Genomic DNA, 22,433 nt, shown 5'->3' on the forward strand with positions numbered 1-22,433 from the left:
GCTTTGCTGAAGATCAACTTTCAGTAATGTTGGTGGGAGGCAGGCCCCCAACATCTCACAGATTCCAATCATGCAAGTGGAGAGTAAACCAGGAGCAAGACTGCCACTTCCCTAAGTATTTTTACCGTATAACTTGGCAGAAGACTACTCCCACAAATTAAGCACGTATCCAATTGGTGAAATGTCATGCTTGTCTTTTGGCACCCATTCACCTATTCCTCTCCAGTACCCCTTGCTGGAGTAAGTGTTCAATTAGGTTGCAAATGTGGTTTCCAAGGATTATATATAAGTTTGACTGAGAGCTGTTAAACAGATGTGCTGCATCCTAGAAAAATCAGCATCTATTCTTGTTTGTCCACCTAGCCTGTTCCTGAAGTTTGAAGAAAAGAAACTCTGAATTCTTTTCAGACTTATAACAGCCTAAGCACAGTGACATAAAACTAATAGACACGTAGATCTTCAACCTCCCACAAAATTATTGGTAATCTTTAACGTTAAAGTTGATGGAAAGCTCTGCTCAGTAATGAATGAAATGTTTAATTTCTGTGCTCTTATTGGCTGTGTTCCCTGACAAAAACAGATGTATTTTCAAAACAAGATAAAACATACAGTCCATCTTTGCAAAGAATGTAACAAATGGAACTGGACTTGTATGCTGGTAAATAATAGTGATGTCAAAGAAGTGATTAAGGCACTTTCCTGAATTATGCAACTGTTTTACCTCTTCAACCACTCTCACTTTCTCATATGTAGTCTCTGTAGGTGACCTCAATCTATCCTGACTATGAATCAGCCACAGATTGAAATCCTGAGCTGTGATTCATTTGCTTTTATACAATATGCCATTCTCTACTCTTACTATGGCAGAAATCTAAGAATGTGCATACTATTGTTTTCTGCATGCATTTCTATATACTATGGACTTATCTGTAGGAGTGGATAAAGTTGGTTTTGGCTTTCAAATTATGTGTTAAACAGAACAGTTCTGTAACTGAAAAGAGATAAAACTAAACACAATATACAGACACAATGAAAAGAACAATACACAGACACAAAGAGAGAGAGAAAGAAAGAAAAGCCCTCATATCACAGAAAGAGCAAAAACTAAAATGATCTGTCAGTCTAGGTTCTCATACATGCTACACCATTATTCAGTTCCAATGCTCTGTATAGAGCAGTTCAATGCAATATTTTTATTGCATCTTTAAGATGGAGACAGATAACATCACTTAAATGAAGGCTGGATTTTTTTATATGTACAAAAAAATTGTTCTCAAAAGACTTACTTAAAATAGGAGCTGATTTGCACTGCAACATGGAATACTAATGAATCAGGAAGAGATTTGTGATCCAAACACCAATGCTGACAAAGGCAACAGGCCATACTTTATAAAAGAAATGCTTTGGTTCCACACAGTGAGAGCTAGCAGAGGGGTTCCTACCGTGTGAGCACCTCCTGTCTCAGTGAAATAGTATGATGCTCTCCAGAATGTCAACATGAAAGGATTACAAAAGCCATCCTGCCAAAATGGTTGCTCTCATTAATTTAAGTAATCTAGTTGTGGATTGGCACTGTGACTCTCTTGTAAAGGTGTGAGATCCAAATACAAGCACTTTTTCAAATGTCTCAAACATTTTTAAACAAAGCTGTAAAGTACGGACTAATACCACTTTCTTCAGGAGCAACCTGATTGTACAATGCAGATAGTGATGTTAATTAGCTACAAAATCTCTGAAGTGGGACTCCAAAAGTCCCTGTGGAATGTCAGGTGTGTTCTAGCAGTGATAACAAGTTATTATCAATCCATCTTGCTACATGATTGTGAAAGATATTCATAAAACAGCTACTTAGTTGTTCGCTGCTCAGAATCCTCAGCACAACCATGTCAACCTATGCCATTTCAGAGGTTACACAGCTCCTCGCATGCATGTGCTGCTGATGGAAGAATGTTTCCACTGCCAGAAAAGAGATGGCACAAGGAGATGAAAATTCAAAAGTGAAATCTTCATTTCACATTTTTTCTAATGGAAAACATTAATTAGCATTTTTCTTTCTACAAAATAAAGTTACATGCTAACTCATTATGACAAACTGCAACACAAATTGATTTTAATTAGGACATGAATATTTTAAAATTAATTTGCTGGATAGATCAACATTTCAAAGTAAAACCAGAAGTGCTGAACATCTGAGCAAAAATAAAATAGTTTTCTTAAGAGGATAATTAGCCCTGCTTACGCTTTGAAATCTGGCTAACTTTTCACATAAAATGGACAAATTCACTGAAATATGTTAATTTTAATAAATTAATTGGTATAATGTTTAGTTGACTATACAGCACAGGAAAAAGAAAACATGGTTATACTTAATCTATGTTTAATGATTTTGCGTAAGTGCTGCCTGCAATTTCTAACTTACTGAAAAGCAGGTCATTAAAAAGCGTCAGTTCAATTTTTACAGGGATGGTGACTTCACAAGGGCAGTAGCCATTACAAATAATCTCCTTCAAATCTTTATGGAGAAAATACCCACAGTACTATGCAATAACTGAGACTCCGCAGAATACTGTAATGAATTTGCAGGCATTTTTAGGACAAAACTGAAAATGAAACCTATGGTTAAAAGTGGACTAACTTTCAAAGGTACAGAAAGGTGACGGACATTAGGGGGAGTTGAAGATACTCTTCACCTGTGAAAATTAACTCTCCGTCCCTCATTGCAAATTTTTCTGTCTCCTGCACTTGTGTTTGGGTGTGCATGATTTTAGCTATTCCCAGTCAGGTCCTAGACAGTGTAAATAAGGTTCCATGCATTATATTAACTGGGTGTTTGGGCTTGTGTACCTGAGCTGGCCTTTACCTTTACTAGTATCTACACCTGCTATTGAAAAAGAGTGCATGAAGGTGCCATCGACATTTAGGATATGACAGGTTTAGCAGAAAGGAAAATTAAACCATTGGATGCCTGATATATTTACAGCAGGTGTCTCATTCCATATTCATTTCAATACAGAGCAGCAGACCTGTTTTATTTATGAAAGCAGGAGCACATCATATTTACAAAAGGGTGACTAAGTACCTATTTGCATTTTCCCTCTGAAGTAAAGACTTTCTTGTGATCTAAACTGCTGAAACAACGAAAAAAGGCAGGAACCTTGTGATCGGTCTTGCCGCAAAGTCACAGACACAGAAACCTAGGAAAGGAGGTGGCATTTGGAGGTTTTGGGCTCAGTACCTTGGTTGCAGAGAGCGCCAAAGAATCCAGGCAAGCAATCGCAGTGTCCTGACACGTGGTGACAAGGCCCGCTGCTGTGCACACACTGAGGGCATGGCTGACTGCAGTGGTGTCCATAAAAGCCAGGGGGACAAACTGAAAACCAAACAAAGTAGTTGTCACAGGATTTCAGAAGATTTCTCATTGCTGAGGGCTTGAGAATTCTCTCTCTGTCTTAATCCCAAACCAATGGGATTAATGTATAAAACCACAATTTTGTGAAGAGCTGAAATTATGAAGTCTGTTGGACTATTCCATGTCTAATAAAGTGCAAGCTCCGAGTAAAACTGCTCCTGTGGTTCAAACGTTCACACCATCCTACCTCATGTAAGTCCTTGGCTATTTAATAATACAGCAGAGCTCTCTCAGCAGCCTCTCTCTCTCTCGACACTAATTTGAGTCTCTCCAGCCCGCTCCAGCTAAACTCTTTTACGAAACATGGGAGTTTAAGATGTGCAAGACCTCATAGACCACTAGCATATAGGGTTAATAACACGTATTCCGGAGTTTTAAAGATAGGTAGGAAGAGAAACACTTACACGCATGTACAGACAACAGAAACTCAGAACGCCATTTCCTTTGGAAATTAAGCTAAGAAATCAGAGATGGTGTATTAGGAAACTCAATATTTTACTTCTAAACAACTATGTCAAAAGCTTATTTCTAAACATATTAGGTGCAGTACCTGTGTTCAATTGGGACAGTCAATTTAGACATGCCATTGCAGGAGCAGCGTCCATCAGTGATGAACAGAATCTAAAAATGGTAATTACGGTAACAGCATATAAAATCACCTGATTTGCATCAGTAATCACACTGGATAGCTGAGTAAATTTTTCATGAACTGTGTGCTTAATTTGCTTAAAACCTGGATTGAAATTATTATAGAATTTTTACATAAGGTATAGTGCCACGATTATAGCTCAGTATCTCTTATAAAAGCATATTGTTGCTTCTAAGCACATGTAGAATGAAAAACCATCCACTGTCCAAACATTCACTGCGATAGATAAGCACAAAGAAATGTTAAATTGCAGTAAGTATCTGTAAAAATGACTTTATATGTTTTTATTTTTACTCCTGTGATTCGCTGTTATATAGTTCTGGCTCAGTAGTTACTATATCTTGTCCGTTCTATTTTTTCACTGAATGAGAATTTTTCTCTTGGTCTATATGTTCACAGAGGGTGTCAGGTTCTTACACTACTGTAGATTTCTGGCTGGAGCTTAGCTGACAGGTTTGTTGATGATGCACTAGCTATAAAACAACCTGGATCATTCCTGGAGACATTTCTGCAGGCCTAAGAGCAGTAAACTATCCCGGTGTCTCATGTAATCCTGATTACACAGATAGAACAAACTGGCTGAGTATCATCTACCGTACTGCCTTTACAGGCTAAATTCTGCTTCTAAATGAATTTCCAAGAGAAAAATGGGAATGATGCTGAGAGCAAACTTAGCAAGTTAAAGCTATCTTCACCTACAGAGTTGTCCTCTTCACAAGGTAGACTTGAGCCTGAGTCCCACAGAAGAGGTGGAAGCAAGCTGAATTCCCTGGCCGTATATTCACAGAGAGGCACTTCAGTGACACGGCAATAGCAGAAGCGTCCACGGGACCCCTCTGCTGTCACCCCAGTGGGGAGGAAAATTTCTCCCCATTAGGTCCTTAGCAAATGACCCCAGGGAGAAGCCTGATTACTGAAGTTGCAAACTGGGGACATGGTTTGCCTCTTGTAGCCTACGTGCCATCAGCTGATAAAACTAAGCTGGTTTTTTTCATCTCAGAAAGGTCAGAAACTATTAACTTCTGGAAGTTTCGTACTCTTAGGGTTTCAAATTCGTAAAACAATTTCTTCCCCAATTCCCTGAAGCTCTGAGCACCACATTTTAGCCTTGGAGAGAGGTTTTACAGCGATATAGATATGCTGAAGCACCTGGAAATTGGGGTTTATAATGGAAATGCTTATAGGCCATTAACTACAGCAGTGCTAGAGGTCATAGTTATAATGGCTTTAAATAAAAACTGTCAGCTACAAATTATTTTTAGAGATGAGTGTGTTCTAGTGTCAAGTGTAACTGGTGAAATCAAAGGGGATATATGAACTGGGCATGCAGAATGTCTTACAGGAAGAACAAGAGCTGCTGCAGAAAAGACGGACAACTCCATTGCTTGTTTACACAGGAAGATGGTTGTGTGTAGTGGATCAGTGAACAAGGGTCCCTAAGGGGCAAATGCAGCTTCCCCGATAAAGCAAATGAGAGGGTTTTTATCTCCTCAGCACATTTTAATATGTAGCAGCAAAGCATCACACAGGAGCTATTTCAGGCTGCTCTGTTTCTTTTTCTGGCATATAAGAAAACATTGTCTTGTTATTTTGATAGCCAACACTCATCCACTTGTCATTATATGACAGGTCGTATCTGACTCTGTTTAATAGGTATCCTATAGTTCACCATGACTTAACTGTAAATCTGTTTTTGCCCAGATCCTGCCAAGTTTGGTATGTAAAGATGTTCCTCCTCCTTTCAGGTCACCTGTGACCTCCAGGTGCTGTGGAAGGCCAGAAGAAGAAAGACAAGGCATGACTCAATGCAGCAGAGTCTTGATTTCTTGATCAAGAAGCATTTTTTAGGCTAGCATTTGTCCTTAGGAAGCCGTGGGCTAAAGCAGCTCAGAAACCTGTCTCTCTGCCTGTCTGGTTTCATAAATGAGCATTTCTGCCTGCTTTGCTTCTGCCACCACATCTATGGAAAATCTTACTTCTCTGGCACAAGGGTCCTCTGTATCCTGGCGCACAGTCACAGGTGCCATCCTCCGGGGAGCAGGATCCCCCGTTCTCACAGTTACAAGAGATGGAGCAGTTTGGTCCCCAGCGTCCCTGGGTGCATATATTGTCACAGTGGATGCCTAAAGACGTAAAGGCACATGTTAGGTTTCACACAGCTTACTCAGCTCATTGATCAAAGAAATGTTTGTCTGGACTGATACCTCACAGTACATCACAGAGCAAACAAGGGAGCCTGGAAAGGAAATAGCTATCCTTTCATCCACTTAATAAAGTGAAAATTTAAGAAAATGCCAAAGAGGTGGATTCTGTAGGTGTTACTGGGCTCCTGCTCAGTCCTTAGCACCATTAAAGAAACCCCACATGTCATCTGAGAGATGAAGGTCAGGAATTACTTTAAAGTCACAAAATATCTCAAATAACCGGTCTGGGAATATGCAGCTGATTGAAGCCTGATTACTTAACTGTTGTGAACTGGAAGACCAAAAAAAGAAAAATCAGGGTTCTGCAAAAACAAGTCCAGTATTTGGATTCTTGAACATATGTAAATTCAGTTCCATGTTGTGTATTGTTCACTTCTTGTCTTAAAGCACTGTGCTCTGGGTTATTATGCATGTACCCCACATCCACCCAGAGCTCTCTGAGTTCGGTGTTAACGAACTGAGTTCTGATCTAGCAAGCAACCATATGTAGGCACAGGCTGATCATTTGCATGTTAAATGGAGACCGAGACCTGCCAATCCAGCTCCCAGTGTTTCCCAGGGTTGTTGTTTGATATTTATTATTATGAAGAGCAAAGCTTGGAAACACTGAAAGAAGCACACAGCCAGAAAGCTTAACATGAGGCTTCTGGCATTGTTTCAACTGGTGACTTCTAAATACAACCTTGTGCCGTGGCTTGTCACATATAAATGTAATCTAGGGATTTGATCCTGCACACTATTACTTGTCCTTACTCCACTGGGATAAGACAGTAGTAATACCTGCAATTAGCAGAGCTATTTGCATGATCAAGGGCCCCTTGGATTGAAAAAGGGTTTGCAGGATCATGAACTGAGAGACATTGAGCACTGCCAGCTGCAGGGAGTGGCATTAGCAGTAGCACACTGTAGGTACTGCTAACAACAGAAAAAATGAATCACAGACTGCCTTGAAAATTTTCCTAACAACATTACCACACCAGGTGCCTTACAACTGCGCCACCAAGCTTCGATGGTATACCCATGCCCTAGCTAGACCTTCAACATGAAGATGTTCTTTATCATCCATGCACATGTCCCTACTGCATAATGGGATAAATGCAGACAAGGGCTCTGAGAGCCCCAGCCTCAGCCAGAGGTTGGATTAGTGCATCGCTAAGGAGAAATACAATCCCAAGTAATTTCCTCCACCTCTGATAACTTCATCTGGATGCTACAGGTAATGGACTGTATTTGTGAAGCTGTGATCTGTACAGTCACCAAACTTTGAGGATTATTAAATCAGCTAAAAGTCATTATAAACACACTTACAGTGCAGTTTCAAGTCATAAATCTCTGAAGTTAATACAGTAAGAAATACTGCAGAGCCAAAATTTCCCTTTTCTGAAGATTAATCACACAATTATAGTGTCCCTTCCTAGAAAATCTTAACCAAGTCTGGCAAAAGTACAGTTTGAAATGGGGTTTCTAGTAATACATGATCATAGCTTTATTTATAAAGAGGCATGGTCCATGCTGTGGACCTTAATAAAAAACATATTAAAACACAGTAAAAACATAATACAAGCTCAACCCCTTAATATCTAAGTAAATAAATCTGAAAAAAGGGAATGCAAAAAGAGGCAAGAAACATTTGTATTAGTAAAGTCAAGAAAAACAATTATTTCAATTCAGTCTTCCCTACTCCCTTTGAAATCTAATATATCCTTGGATTACTTAAACAGTAAATGCTTTGTGTGTGCATTTATCTAATACATCTACAGTACCCTGTAATTAAAAAGTCGTAAAATAAATCACAAATAAATGCATTTCATATTTATACATACATATATATGATCATTTATAGTTTTGGGAATCTCAGCGTGAGCTCCTAGAAATGAAATTCAGACACAAATGTAGAAAAATGCGTATTTTTTCCTCCTGACTGCAGCATTAAAAATACAATTCTCTCATTGTGAATGGGCTATTTATAAATGGAGACAATTAAACAGCATTGGTTTTTGTCTCTTTTGGCAAAGTTTGGGGAAGAATGACATTGACTCCTTTCTCTTGAAAGGTATCTGAATTAGAATGCCATGGCTGTTCTTTGCAGCAGCAAAGTCCTTCCTTTAGTAATGAATAATGAGGGATGTCTTCCCGCTCCTAACGAAGGCAATGAGTCATTGTGAAGCCGATTGTTGTAACGAAATGTAAAGGGAGGAAAAGGAAACCTTCTAGAAGACACTGATACCCATTACAGCAGTTATTTATTTATAAATTTTCAGAAGACAACCGAGAAGGTGTGGCAATCAATTTTTATTACTTTGTATTACTCTAAGTTAATTCTCATGGAAGACTTCATTTTTGGAGGCTCCTACACACATTGAATTGCAAATGTAAATGAGAAGTTAAAATTGCATCTGGACATGCATGTCTTATGGAATTGTGCTAAAAAAAGCACCTTAATTTTACAATTCCCTAACTTGACAGCTTATGAAGGGGGAGTCCATCCCCCCAGCTACTTTACAATCAGAGTCAGTGAAGCAGCAAGCTTCTTTAATGTAAAACTTCAATATTTACTTAGGAACTTGCTGATGAACATTTCTGATAAGCAATTAGTTTTCAATTTCCAGAAATATAAAAAATGCTGAAGTTGACACATCTCTGTATTATCTTACGTTACAACCACAGATTCCTAATTCATGAACAAATTCCTTGTTTCACAAGCATGATGTAGAAATCAGAACGACAACTATCAGAAGAAGTCCTTGAAGCTGCAGGAAGCCGTTCTATACATACACTCTATTGCCTAGATACCAGGAAATTATCTTACTGCCTGAGGCTGTGGTTCACAATTGCAGATACTAGTATAAAATTACACTTCCAAGACCTTCTTAAACAATGTTCTGGGGGTGAATTGTAAATGAAATTCACATAACTTACATAAAATTATAGTTATCCACTGTATGTGGGCAAAGGACATTTGCACTCTCATGGAGTAAGCCAGAGCCAAGGTAAGAGCAGAGTCCGCTGTGGCTTTTAATTCAGCCTGTGAAACAGCAGCCACAAAACCTCCATGTCCAGGCATGGATTCGGGGTACTGGATTACTGCAAACACTGTCTGCTCTCCAGTAGGATCTCCACTGCCATCCTTTGGACTGCTCTGTACATGGAATTTAGCTGACAGTCCCAGGAGTGGCTTCGTTCCCCCTTCCCCACACCGCCTTCCTTTGCACACACAGTGGGTAGGAAAAACAGTACTAAGCCCCTGAATTGCTGCTGTGTATGCTGTGAAAAACACAATCTGGAATGAACTTAGCCCACCAGAGCAGTTATGACTGCACTTTTAAGGGACAACTATGTGCGAGAGCTGTTCCAAGCTCTTTCTCCATAAGGGCCCTTCCCGGATAGTTTACTACCAAGTGGCAAAACAGCTGCTGTCTGGGACATTGGGAGTATCTGGTGTATCTCAAGCACAGACTTCCCAAGGGTGAAGCAGTCGGGTCGTGCAGGGATCGTCCAACTCAGACCTGAAGATGGTATCTTGATAAAGGAAAGCTGCAGGGATAGAGGCAGAGGAGGAACTGTGTCTTGTGGCAAGAGCAGTGGCTGACGGAAACTCATCAAGTCATGTATGTGGTATGGTAATAGTATAAATCACATATTGTAGTCCAGTTCTGCTGCATAGTGGCTAGAGAAGTGTGTGTCTGGTGACTTGATATGATATAAGCTTGTGTCTGGTTTACATGTAGCAGTGTAAATTTTTACCAGATTAAGTTGGTTCTTTGCATTAAAATTCACAAATCGGGCTGTGGTGGATTCAGATAACATCCACACAACCATCAAGAAAAGGAGCAAGAAAAAGAAAAAGGAAAAAAAAACAAACCAAGCCATACAACTGGGAGGTAAGGCATCTATTGAAGAGCTACTTCATATACTGCTTCCATTAATAACCTTCAACGGCTTCAATGAAAGTTTGTCAAAGTAATGCAGATTTAGTACTGCCTGTAACTATATCACACTGAAGGACTTTGGAGGGTGAAATTCCTGAAAGCCAGACACAAGTAGAATTCCCTTTTTTCCCTCTCCAGCTTATTTGTGCAATTGCACTCGTGCTTGGGGATTACGTCTCTAGCTCTTACTAAAGCCTGCCATTGTTTCTCTGCCTTGTCTCTAGATAGTTGGAAACTAATACTCCAAACACAATAGAAGAGCAAAAATGGACAGAATAAACGAGAACCAGTGGCCTATTTTTGACCACTGCTATCCCCTTGACAGTAGCCTCTGCAGCAGGGCCTGCATGCTGCCCAGCATCTAATTACTTTTCAGGGACATAGGAATTTGATAAATTGTAGGATGTAGCTCCCTTCCCCCCATGTACTTTAATTTTATATCTACAAGTGTACAACTGTAATTATTTCTCTGAATAAGATCTTCAGCCTTTTTTTTTTTTTCAATAGTCACAATCTAAAGACAGATGCAACATCAATTAGCAATGACAGGAATGATTTCAGCAGACGTTTGGATCCAACACAAACATTGTGCTCTCCTCCACCTGTCTTTCAACATGACATGAAGTCATAATAATCTCTTATTTCTGGCATTTGAATAGCTTTGGAAAGAACTGCTTTTTATGCATAAATAGGCATTGGATTTATGCAGGCAATACAGCGGAGGCCTGAAGTTTGGTGAGTCACGCTTGGCTTTGATCTAGAATGCCTGGTAGCTTTTGCCTCTTGCTCTACTAACTCTTAATGGTGGTTTGTCTACCTGTTGACACAGTACATAGTGGCAAAACCACAACAGTAGCAATACTGCTTCAATGGTAGAAGATAGCCTAATGATTATAGCTGCAAGGCTATTTTAGAAAAGTAATTGCAGAAAGTGGGCCAGCAAGCACTCGACCATACTGACAAGAGGTATGGGAACGTATCACTGAATGTGATCTCTAGAATGGACCGCTCCTTCATGTGATACCATCTCTCTGGTCTCCATCACGCAGGACCATCCCATCTGCAGTGATCCCTTCGGCAGCTCTAGCTCATGTCCCACCAAGCCGTCAGCCCTGGCAGGGTTCCTAGGCATGTGGCTGTCGTGCCAGGGTCAGAGCTAGAGCCCACTGACGTCACCTGGAAGTCTTGCCTTGGCCTTCCAATTCATACATTTATTTCCGATAATTATTTCTATAATCATACGTTCACGTTTTCTTTAACCTTATTCTCTTCTCTTTTCCCAGTACTCTTATTGCTGTTCCACTTCTGTTTTCCCTATAAATTCTATTTAAATCAGCTTTGTATTTGAGATTAGATCAGTGTGCTTTCCGGAGTAGTGAATATTTTGTTGCCCCAGTCTATAAAAGGTAAAAGAAAATTCAATAAGAACATAAGGAAGAACTGTCCGATTAGCTCTGGATCAGCTGTTCAGAAGGTGTTAAGACAGCATATGAACAAGAGTTCATAAAGAATATTTGATGCTTTTCTATCACCTTTTGCATCTTCATATTTATTCCTACCTGAGGCAAACCCTGAGTATTTGACTCAGATCCAGTCAGAAACACCACAGCACAATTCATGACAGCTCAGCATTTAAGGATGCTGAAGAACGAGAAAATCCGCTTGGGGAGGGCAGCAGATAGAAGAAAACATAAAGGGATCTCTCATAAAATTAAATGGAATCATTAAGAATTGATGGCTGCTCATCCAGTCTGCAAATAAGCTATTTTTGTTTTTATATAGTGAAACTATTCAACAGAGATAACAGCAGCCACATTCACATTATCTATGAACTTTTGTGGTGTTCTCAAAATGCTTTTCTAACTGTGAATTATTTTTCAAATTGATGCAGTGGCGCCCACCCTTACCTTGTTAAGCATTGTTCACTGGTGGGCTTCAGAGGGGCTACTCCTGTGTGTAACAGCCTATCAGTCTAAATGAAAGCTCTATGACCTGGTCCTAAATAATGACGAATAAGCCTTTCCCTGCAGCCAGTGAAAAATTCTAAATTGTCTCTTCTCTCATCATTGCATGGGCAATTTATGCACCCATTAATGTAAGTGTTTTTCTGAAAGTAATATACTTACAGCCTAATGCACCTCTGTGGAGCACTAATCGTACCCCTATTTTTAATTATCTAGAGAAAACTACAGATATGAATCATTCAACTCAGGGAATTTATTCAATAAAAGCTTTTGAGGCAAGAGACCTACCTCACAAGAAATTGAGTAAGTCAAAACGTTTGCTAAAATTAAGGATCATCTGGTTCCCTTTGCTACAGGATATTCTCCAGGGTGCACTATTGCAGGAAGAAAAGTTGCCACCAGCAGAAAGGGCAGATCTTGAAGAAAACAGTACTAAAAGGAGTCAAGTCCTATGCAGTCCTCCTTCACCTTTAGGATGCTTCCTTCCTACTATTTCTCAAACTCTGGACATGGTTTCAGGCCAGGAGGGAAGAGAAGTGGGGGAAAGATCCAAGTAGACCATCAGCAGGTAAGGGAGGAACTTTTAAGTGGGAAAAAATGTATTGCTTTCCTGACTTTTAAACGTTCAAGCCCCCAAGCTAAGCCATGAGCTAAGAACGCAGCTTAGCAAGAGCTGTTGTACAACGGGATATGTGCAAGCCTTTCATGTTTAATAACACTGACTGAAATTCAACCTTTTCTCCTTTGTGTAGAATGGGAAGGAAGATGTTTACAACATTTGTCACTGCAAACACTTTCACCAATAACATATATATACAACATTTTAGCTTGCTGGCTGTTTATTGAATGATCTTTCCTTTTTTCTTCTTTCACACACAGCCTGCCAGCATCCAGTATTTAGTCTGCTGAAATGTTCACAAATAATTTTTCACCGCTTCTCACCCACATTTATTTATAGGTGAACGTATTGTACACACAGCCAAGCTTATATATAGGATGCCTCCATATTAAAATGGAAAATGGTCGAATATCTGTAGTATCGAGTTTCATTTTTTTAGAACCCATTAAATTAGCGTAATCCAGGATGCCATCCAAGCTATATCTTTTCACATAAATTTAAAGGCTGTCCTTTAATAAGTGAAAATAAACCCCCAAATAAACACAAAGATAAATGAACTCATATCTCTTCTGTGTTTATAAGACTAATACTGCAATCATTTGCATGCATGCTTAAGTTTAGCAGTAGGCTTGCTGCAGATTCTAATTATAGTCTAAGGGTCTGATCCAACTCCCACAGAATGAGTGGCAAAAATCCAATCGATTTCATGAAAGGTGAAATATATACTAAATCTGGCACAGGACAAACACAACTAAACCTCACTTAGATGAGAATCTGGAGCCCCCTAGATATCTGCCAAGGAATGCACAGACATAATTAATGTCAGGACATCAATGAAGTCTTTGATATAACTTCATAATTCATATTTTTTAAAATTAGCCCTGTATCAGCAGGAACCATACTTAAAGGTTCCTGTCAAAGAGAGAATTTTTAAGCACAGTCTGACATTAAAATCTTATCAACTCACTTGAAATTAAGTCAATGAAAAATTAAAGCTAATTTCTAATAAGCTTATGTTACATTCATAGACTAAAGGGCACTTGTCGAATCCAGAGAGTAAGCATACCTTTTCATATGGAAAAGACTTTCACATTTGAAAGGCAGAGGCCAGAAGAGAGGCTAAAATGCACCATTTTAGACTGACTCTAAAAATGTCTAGTTTTTCTGTCTGTTTAAAGCTAATGTAAGGATACAGAATAATCACATAAATAAATTATTAATTTAAAAATCTGTGATAAGACTGCCAAAAGTGATAAGTGCAAAATACGGTTTAGGTAATGGGGTTAGACATCTAGAAAATGCATGTTTAATAGGAACTTACTATTGCTCCATTCTGATATTTTAAGCTTTGTATTAGAAACCACGAAAGTACAAAACGGTCTGATTTAAAAAAAAAAAAAAGCCAATCCACAACATTATGAATTCTAAAATACTGTGGATCTCTTCAGCTAAAAACCTGTAGGTGCATAAAACAGCTCCTCGATTTTTTCTGGTTTTAAAGATGTGTGGAAAAGCCAGCTACCAGTTATATGAGTATGTTCTTGCAGTTGATCTATTAATGACAATAGAATTTTTTTGGCTTCAACCCAGTACAGGTGAGGATAGGATCGGGCCCTAAGATTATACTGCTTATGCAGATGGATACTGCTGCAATGGAAGAAAAGTCACATTAATACAAATAAAATGCATTTTATGGGAAGCTAAATGGAAAGTGTTTTTTTTTTCTTTCTTGAAAGATATATCACCTTTTTGCAAAGAATTCAAACAAAGTAAAGTTAAAAATACCTTAGTGCTTACCGTCAAAGTGGTCACTGTTTCTTTAAAATTCAAAAAGGCCTTCCCTTGAGTAACAGGCTTATCAGTTTTACTGAATTAATGTGTCCACAGGAGGGAAGAAACATGTTTCTGTGTTTGAGTGACAGTGCAGATGTCACTCGCAGCCTGCAAATTCTCACAAACGCGAAGTCTCATTCCTCAAAGCTCACCTTATCTCTGACCAGCCGACGTTTCCTGACCCCATTAACTTGCTTATACAATCACACGTGGAAATCCCTACAAGTCGAGAGTACCACAACTACTGTACAATATTTCTGGGCATGATAAGAGACAATTAGGGTTTATGTTGCTGGCAACGTATGAAAGTTATTGAGGTTGTAAAGGACAGTGAAATATATATTTTGACTTCCTGTATGTAACAGCAAAGAGGGAGGCTGCTCTTATGAGACATGAATGAAGCCTGAAGGAGAAAAGTACCAACGCAATAAGAAGATGTTTCTTCCTTACCAGCATATATCGTTTTCATAACTGTATTTGCCACCCTGATTAATTAAGGAAAATCTATGAGGGGTTCTTTTATAATTAACTATGGGATGCACACTTGTATATTTTCCATTTTACATCTACAGTAACATCCTATTTTCCCCACACATTTTGGGCATGTTAAAATCTACTGATTAAACTTCAGCTTCAGATATTCAGAAAAGCTACTGAGTAAACTAGTTCAGTGGATAATTGAGATAGCATCGCGACTGCAGCGTTCTATAAAAACCAGAGCACAATACAAAAGAAAAGAAAGACAGAATCAAGATTCAGATGAGACAGCATTTCAGATTAAAGGAATTCAGATAAACAGGATTTTAATTGACCTTAACATTTACAGGAATGGAATATGTCCCCCTGCAGATCACTTCCTATTTAATCCCACTGTAGCATCTGAAAGGTTAACAAAATACACACTGCCACAATTAACTTGAAGCACATTGACTCGTTACAGGGACAAAATGAGCTTGCTGTGAATATCAGCCAGGCCTGTGGCTTTCCTTTCTGTAATCTGTTTGTGAGCGGGATGCCCGACTGTGAAAACGGACAGATTCGGGTCTTGGAGACAGGATGAGCAATGGCTGCGTCTGGCTTCCCAGAGAGTCCAGCTAACCTGACTCAGGTCAAGCACAAAGGGCGCACCTCCAGAAATTAGAGGACAGGCCAGCAGCTATGACCAAGTTAATTATTGAGGGTTGTACCGAGTGAACCAGCTAAAGGCTATGTGGTCATAACCAGTCAGTATCTGTAAGGAAGCCATTTCTGGTACAAAACGTGCTGCCAGCAGCCACCCTGAGGAGAGAGGACCAAGCTGATGGGGTTTGCAGTTCAGCTTGCAAAACCCATATGGCTTAGCTGGAGCTGTAATTTCCAGAGCCACGCAACATTACACCAAACAGAGGAACGTCGCCTCCCCATGTTCTCCCTAGCTTCTGACCCACCCAGCAAGGCTACCAGGGCAGCCAGTCCTTTTCTGTCCAGTTTCAGGTTATTTATGAAGAGTTGCCTAACTGAAATTTATGACCTTATCACTGTCTGTCGCAGAGCACCCCGGAGAGGAGGTTGCATCTGGGCAAGATGAGACTGCTACCTGCTTCTCTAGGACCTGTTTGCTCATAAAGGACTTCCAGAAAACGCTCCACCACGCAGCTTTTCTGCACTTCTGTTCTCCCTGCGGATTCAGTGTGCGCGAGATCCCTAATTAACCAAATGCAATCAGCACCAAAGCACTCCATTTTCAAGCATTTTCATTTTAACCTGAATGTACACAAAATAACACCTCTTCCACAAATGACTAGTATGTTGGGAGCTTTAAGGTATCTGTGAGCACACATACACTCAGGCACAGAGCTGCAAGCACAGAACTGATACATATCTAAAATGCATGGCAGAACTGGAGTAAGAGAGACCCTTATTAATCTTTAGAAAAGTCTAATCAGTCTAATCAGTCAAGACTTGATCCTGCTGGGGGCTACACATTTCCTTTTTAACCTAGCAATAGATATGAACATGTCTTCTTTTGATTTCAAGGGTACTATTTATATTTGTGAGGTTATGCGTATGCTGTACTGGTGCAAGCTGGAGAACTCCATTCAGCACAAGGCTGAGCCCTTACTGTTATTGCATCTGACATTTCCTTCGTGTGGAGGAAAGTTCACCTCTGCATTGTGACAGCAGGTCACAGATCCGATTTTGGCCCACATTTGAACAAGTTTCACTTTGCTCATATCACATGAGAGCCTTTTGCCAGTATGGCTTTGGTCTCTCATATACCAATGTTATGCTTGCCATGCTATCTACAAAGCCATCTGTGATACAACGTGCCTGTGTACCTGGTTGGGTAATTTTCAGCAATAACGACAGGGCGCAATCGTCTTTAGATCTGATCTAACTTCTGCCTTTGACTGCACACGTGCAATTCCCCACTGAACTTAATGGAAACTGTATATGCACGTCTCTAAGCAGCTTGTTGCCAGTGTGCTTATTTATGCATACAGCTGGTTTGTACAGCTTTGTGATCTCCTGGTTGATATGTGGGAATCTCTTCATCATCTTCCCATCTGCCAAGTACACTCAGCTCCTTAAAATTACCTTCCCCCAGCTGGTACACACGGAAGGCCATTGTCCTGAATAATAGTCCTGATGGGTGGCAGTCATAACATAATAAAAGGATGTTAGGCTGCTATTAACTTACATTGTATGCTACTCTTTACATGCCTTTTTTCTTCTTTTCCCAGTCTTCCTCCATGCTCCTACCATCTATCAGTCTCTGAAGGTTTGTAGCAGTAACATCTTGAAAACCACTTTAAAGAAAATGGGTTCAATCTTCCCCTTGATCTTTACATAAAACACTGACATCAAGAGGGAGTCCCACATGTGGGATGAACATACAGAATATGCTGTTTCAGATGAAGTTTTGTGGCTATTAGGATCAGAAAGCCATGTGAATTCTCTGTCTGGTATGAGTGGGCAGGAAAACCTTCAGATGTTCCACGATCCTGAACTTTTCTGATCTTTTCAGGCCATGCGTAATTAGTACCAAATTCAGAAAGTAAAAATTTAGGCCTGAATTATTTATCACGTCATATTTATTAAATGCACTGCAATACACATCATGGCCCAGTTCACAACAACTACAGATAAGATTAATCTTTCACCAATGCCATACTCCTTAATATGAAAATATAATTATCTAGCTGAAGAGTTTCTTAAATTACATACTTTCAAACTAGTATAAGCAGAATTTATCCTTGTGTCTGGTGATAAGCCAAGTGGAAAAAAATACGGGAAGCAGAATCAACAAAACATATGTTGGCTCTGTCTATCAACATTTCCAGTGCACACCTTACATGGCCCTGTCAACATCTCAACTGCAACCTGGTCTTGAATACTAATGTAATATTTTCCTTCCTGAAATGTGCTCTTGAAGAAGGGAGTTCCAGAACTGCAGCGGTACATTGAAGGATAAAGTGCTTAGTTGGCACTAAGTCCCGTGTAAGTTAATACACATTTATCTTGCCCAATACGGAAATTAAAAAAGGAGGATATCACAGCCATTATTCTTACCTTTACTTGGACTAATTTGTATCTGCATTTGATGTACATTTACAGATGTGCATGGGAGTAAGTATAAAGTATTTGTTGCAAATGCCTTTGAGGAAAAGCCACACTTTTAGTCTGCATTGTCTGCAAAGTACATTTTCTGCAGTTTCCTTTGGAATGCTATATTCAGAAAGATGTGTAATAAACTTTTAGAGTAAGTGTCTATAAATATATCTCTTTAATTTACTGTACTTTTAAAAACCATTTTCTCCCTTGAAGAAATTCACAATGACTACAGGAAAGCCTACCAACTGTTTCTCTGATGATCATCAATAATGCACAGTGGAGTTTTAAAGCCTGATAGATGGATATATTGACGGTCAAGAGGCTGAAAGAAAGATGAATGCAGTCCAATGAGCAAAGAATGCAAGCTGGAGGAGGGGATATTAGCAAGCTTGTAAAATGGATTTTCTTGTGGGAAAAATGCCCTTTTCAGGGAGGCATGCCCAGTATCTTTGAAAAGTAGCTTTGTTGTTAGCAGCATGTAGAACTTCTTATTTTTGCATTTTATTTAATTCTTACAAGATCTTTTCCATTGTATGCTCTAGGTATAATTTCATTGCTTTTGCTTCACGCTTCTAGGAGCTGAGCTGCTGTGGCGATGTTCTTTCCATCAGGAATAGAAGGCATGCATTGGTTTAAGGCACAAATGAAGGGGTAAGGTGACAGTATCCAAAAAGTTGGCTGCCTGATCAGCCTGCCTTTCTCCATACATTCTTCCAACTTGTACTTGTTTGAAAAACAATTAAATTTTCCAAATGAATTGCTGTTAATATAAATGCATTTTGATTGTCAGTGCCACTGGTGGTTCTGCCATTATGGGTCAAGAATATAAGTTTATTTCCCTCCAGGGCCTTTACAGAGACCTGAGGGAGATTAACCAGTATTTTAGGCAGCTAAGTGTGAAATACTGGTTGGGTCAATAACTTGCCCCCCGCTGCTGTTACGTTTGCTGTCAAAAGCTGGCAAAGAGACATATCAGTGTGGAGTCAAGTGAAGGTCTGATTGTACTGAGATCTCCAGCCTGGACTCTCTGACTTCACTGAGTATTCCTCTCTGCCTCTGTGTAATCACAAGAACTCTTTGTCAAACCAGCATTAATCTGCTCTCTGTAACTATCCTTCTGTGTGGCAAGAAGCATGGGAAAATGGGAAAAGCGTAACTTTTTGTGACAAAACTGGGTTTTGTATGATGGAGCAGCTGTAATGACTCTTGGCATTCAGAAAACACCCATCTGCATCCCCAGGTATGATGGTCCCAGGATTCACCATACCACCTCCGTGGAAAGGGTTATTCAAGGAGAAAAACTCTGCAGGATTTCCAGATGATCTGCATCCCTCCTGAGGATTCTCTTTACAGAAGGCTAACATCTGGCTCCAGATTTGGAGCCATCTTCAACTAATCTGAATACAAATTTAATGAATGCCAATTACTGTCACCATCATGAGTGATTTAAATATGGGTAAGTTCAGCTGATCTTGTCTCAATCTGTTATTTAAAACTTTGCAGTCACAAGTCCAGTGCTATAACTGATGCAACAGCAAAGCAAAACAACCCACCAACCCCTCCCACCAACCCCCAAAACAACAAAAGCCCCAAGGTTTACAAAGGTAATTGCTAATTTTACCTGTCCAGCCTGCAAGACAGCAGCAGTAACCAGTGACAGGATCACACCCATCTGCGTGGCTACAGTCACAACGCTCACTGCAATTAAGACCATATGTTCCATCCTTCCAAAAATATAAATAAAAGTCTCTCAGTAATCAGTTTTTTGTTCTAAAACATGCAAAATCATCTATCATGTCCCTCTTAATGCTGAGTCGCATTTTGTAGGAAGACAGAAACAACTCAGTGCCTAACATTTCTCTATAGAACCAAATGAGGAATCACTTTAAAAAATGATGTTCAAGAAAATGCAGATAACAAGGCAATAGCTCTGATAAAATATAATGCAAAGAATAATACATCTACTTGACTGCTAGAACGCCAGTCTGTTATTTACACATGATTTCCTTCAGATATCCACAGACAAAATGAGATACTGACCTACCGTACATTTAGAAGAGCTATGTGGACTACGGTTTTAAAGGGGATGCAAGACCATCCCAGTTGTACTTACAGGACATGGCTGGTCACAGTACTCCCCTTGCCATCCAGGTGAGCAGAGGCAAAAGCCATCAGCCGGCCTGCAGGCTGCTCCGTTTGTGCAATAACATGTCTGGTTACAGTTAAGACCCCAGCTCCCACTTGAGCATGGAATAGAGCAATCCACTCCCTGCCACCCTAAAGAAACATATGAGAGAAATAGCATTTGGGATGTTTTCAGGAAAAAACCAAGGTAAAGACAGCAAGAAAGGCAGCTTGCAAACTGCAGCTCTTTGATTCTAGGACCAGTTTCCTCCTGATCTTGGTGTAAATCAAAACTATCTTGGGGTCAAAGACTGACCCTTTAATTATGACCTCCCAACTTCATTTACCAGCAGCTAAACATACAGAAAGGCAATACAGGTATTACTGTGTTGGCCGTTTACCAGATTAAGGTGCCTGATGCCTCTGGGAATTTGCTTGGGCAGCAAGAGAGAGTGCAGTCCTGTCTGGCAGGCTGGAGACCTGCTGATCAGCGAGAATGCAAGAAACTTGCCATTCGATGCTGCCTGTTTCTTACCTCATATTTTTTTTGAGAATGCTCTTTAATATAAAGAAGCTATTACACCTAAAAAGGGACCAAGGCCATCATTTCTAACCATTAAGGCTCAAATCTTAACTACCAGCTGCACAATGGCTTTCATTACACTGCAGCTGTATGTAATGGAGTTGAGCAGTAACTCATGGTTTATACACCCTCATTAAATGGGGTTCTACAGTGTTCCATTAATTCATGTTTGAAATGCCAGATTTTATCGTTATTTGCCTCACTTCTGTTTTAGGGCTTATGTATGCCATACAGGCATAGCTCACGTTGGTATTCTGGGGGAAGGCACTGCTGCACGGGGAACGTAAGAGACACTGCTATGGAGCACTACAAGATTTCTCAAGTGATTACTGGATACATGGGTTATGCTTACTACCAAGCACAGAAGGGAATTACGGACCTATGTGTGGGAAGAAAAGAGGTTAGTCTTGCAGAGACACTCCTGAGCAGGCAAGACTTCTTTCTTCCCTAGATAAAAGACAGCCATAGCCTGCAACCTCGTGCCAGCGCAGGAGACAGAGGATAGATAGCTGCACATGGCTGGGGTGTCACAGTGCCAGGGTACAGGGAGGATGGGGAGCTGGGGACGGCAGCAAGGGCAGACAGCCAGGGCCCACCCCACAGTCCCCAAGCACAGGGTTGGCAGCCAGGATCGGATCGAAGCCCAGAGCACCAGGAAAGCCTAGGAGAATGAGACCAGTCTAAGGTCAAGACAGGCAGGCAGTCTGCAGCTCAGGGTCAGTTCTAGTAAGGATAAGCATGGCTGGGCACTGCCCAGTGAAATGGGCTAAAGAAAAGACAGGCAGGAGGCTGCCTCTGCTCCCTTGCCCAGTTGTGTCACTCTATGCATGGAGAGGACAACAGGGGCTTTTGAGTCCTGGAGAAATGGGGCAGCAAAGTGATAGAGAAAAAAACCCCCAACAGCCTGGGGATTGCTTTGCATTTCCTCTGGAGAGGAGCTGTGGCTCTGCCAACACACTTAGTTCTGTGACCTGTTCTTGCAACAGAGCAGTTAAGTCTGGCCCCTGTTCAGGGCAGAGACAAAACATACAGTCAGGCCCCTGTTGAGTTTTGATACTTGGGCAGACTGTTGAATTACTGACAGGCACAAGAAAATAGTGGAGTTACTGACTGCACAGCTGTGCCACTTTAAAAGGGGAGACGCACTGATGCCAAATTGCAGACAATTGTTAAATCTGAATTTTGTTTACCTTCTTTGCAATAGCACAGACCATCCACAGGGGAACATGCACCATCATTTTTGCAATTACAAACCGATGAACAATTGGTTCCGTAGGTTCCTGCCATGCACGTAATGGTGCAGTCATCTCCCTGCAAACCAAAAAAAAGTCACAGTCAGCTAAAGAAATCTGAATTGCAGGAAATTCCCATCTCTGCACAGGGAGGCTTTCTCCTTCAAAACAGTGAACGGAGTGTTATGAGTTGATTGCTGAGTCTTCAGCACTTGAGCAGTCACCACCGCTTCCCATGTTTATGATGCAATTAAGGGCTTTGATTGACTTGGAGGAAAGGGACAAGTTTCTGG

General features: G+C 40.3%; 1 protein-coding gene across 4 annotated transcripts in view; it reads right to left on the reverse strand.

Annotated features, from left to right (window-relative positions):
* MEGF11 (multiple EGF like domains 11) overlaps positions 1 to 22,433 on the reverse strand; it is a 217,280-nt gene that overhangs the window by 38,813 nt on the left and 156,034 nt on the right. For all 4 annotated transcript variants that reach the window (XM_049811558.1, XM_049811557.1, XM_049811556.1 and 1 more), the window contains exons 11-15: positions 22,099 to 22,219; positions 20,315 to 20,478; positions 19,823 to 19,925; positions 6,035 to 6,181; positions 3,236 to 3,370 (exon numbers count right to left, since the gene is read on the reverse strand). In XM_049811558.1, the coding sequence (XP_049667515.1) occupies positions 3,236 to 3,370; positions 6,035 to 6,181; positions 19,823 to 19,925; positions 20,315 to 20,478; positions 22,099 to 22,219 (670 nt within the window). The remainder of the gene's footprint in view (positions 1 to 3,235; positions 3,371 to 6,034; positions 6,182 to 19,822; positions 19,926 to 20,314; positions 20,479 to 22,098; positions 22,220 to 22,433) is intronic.

Source organism: Accipiter gentilis, chromosome 10 (genome assembly GCF_929443795.1).
Source record: "Accipiter gentilis chromosome 10, bAccGen1.1, whole genome shotgun sequence".
NCBI classification, from domain to species: Eukaryota; Metazoa; Chordata; class Aves; order Accipitriformes; family Accipitridae; genus Astur; species Astur gentilis.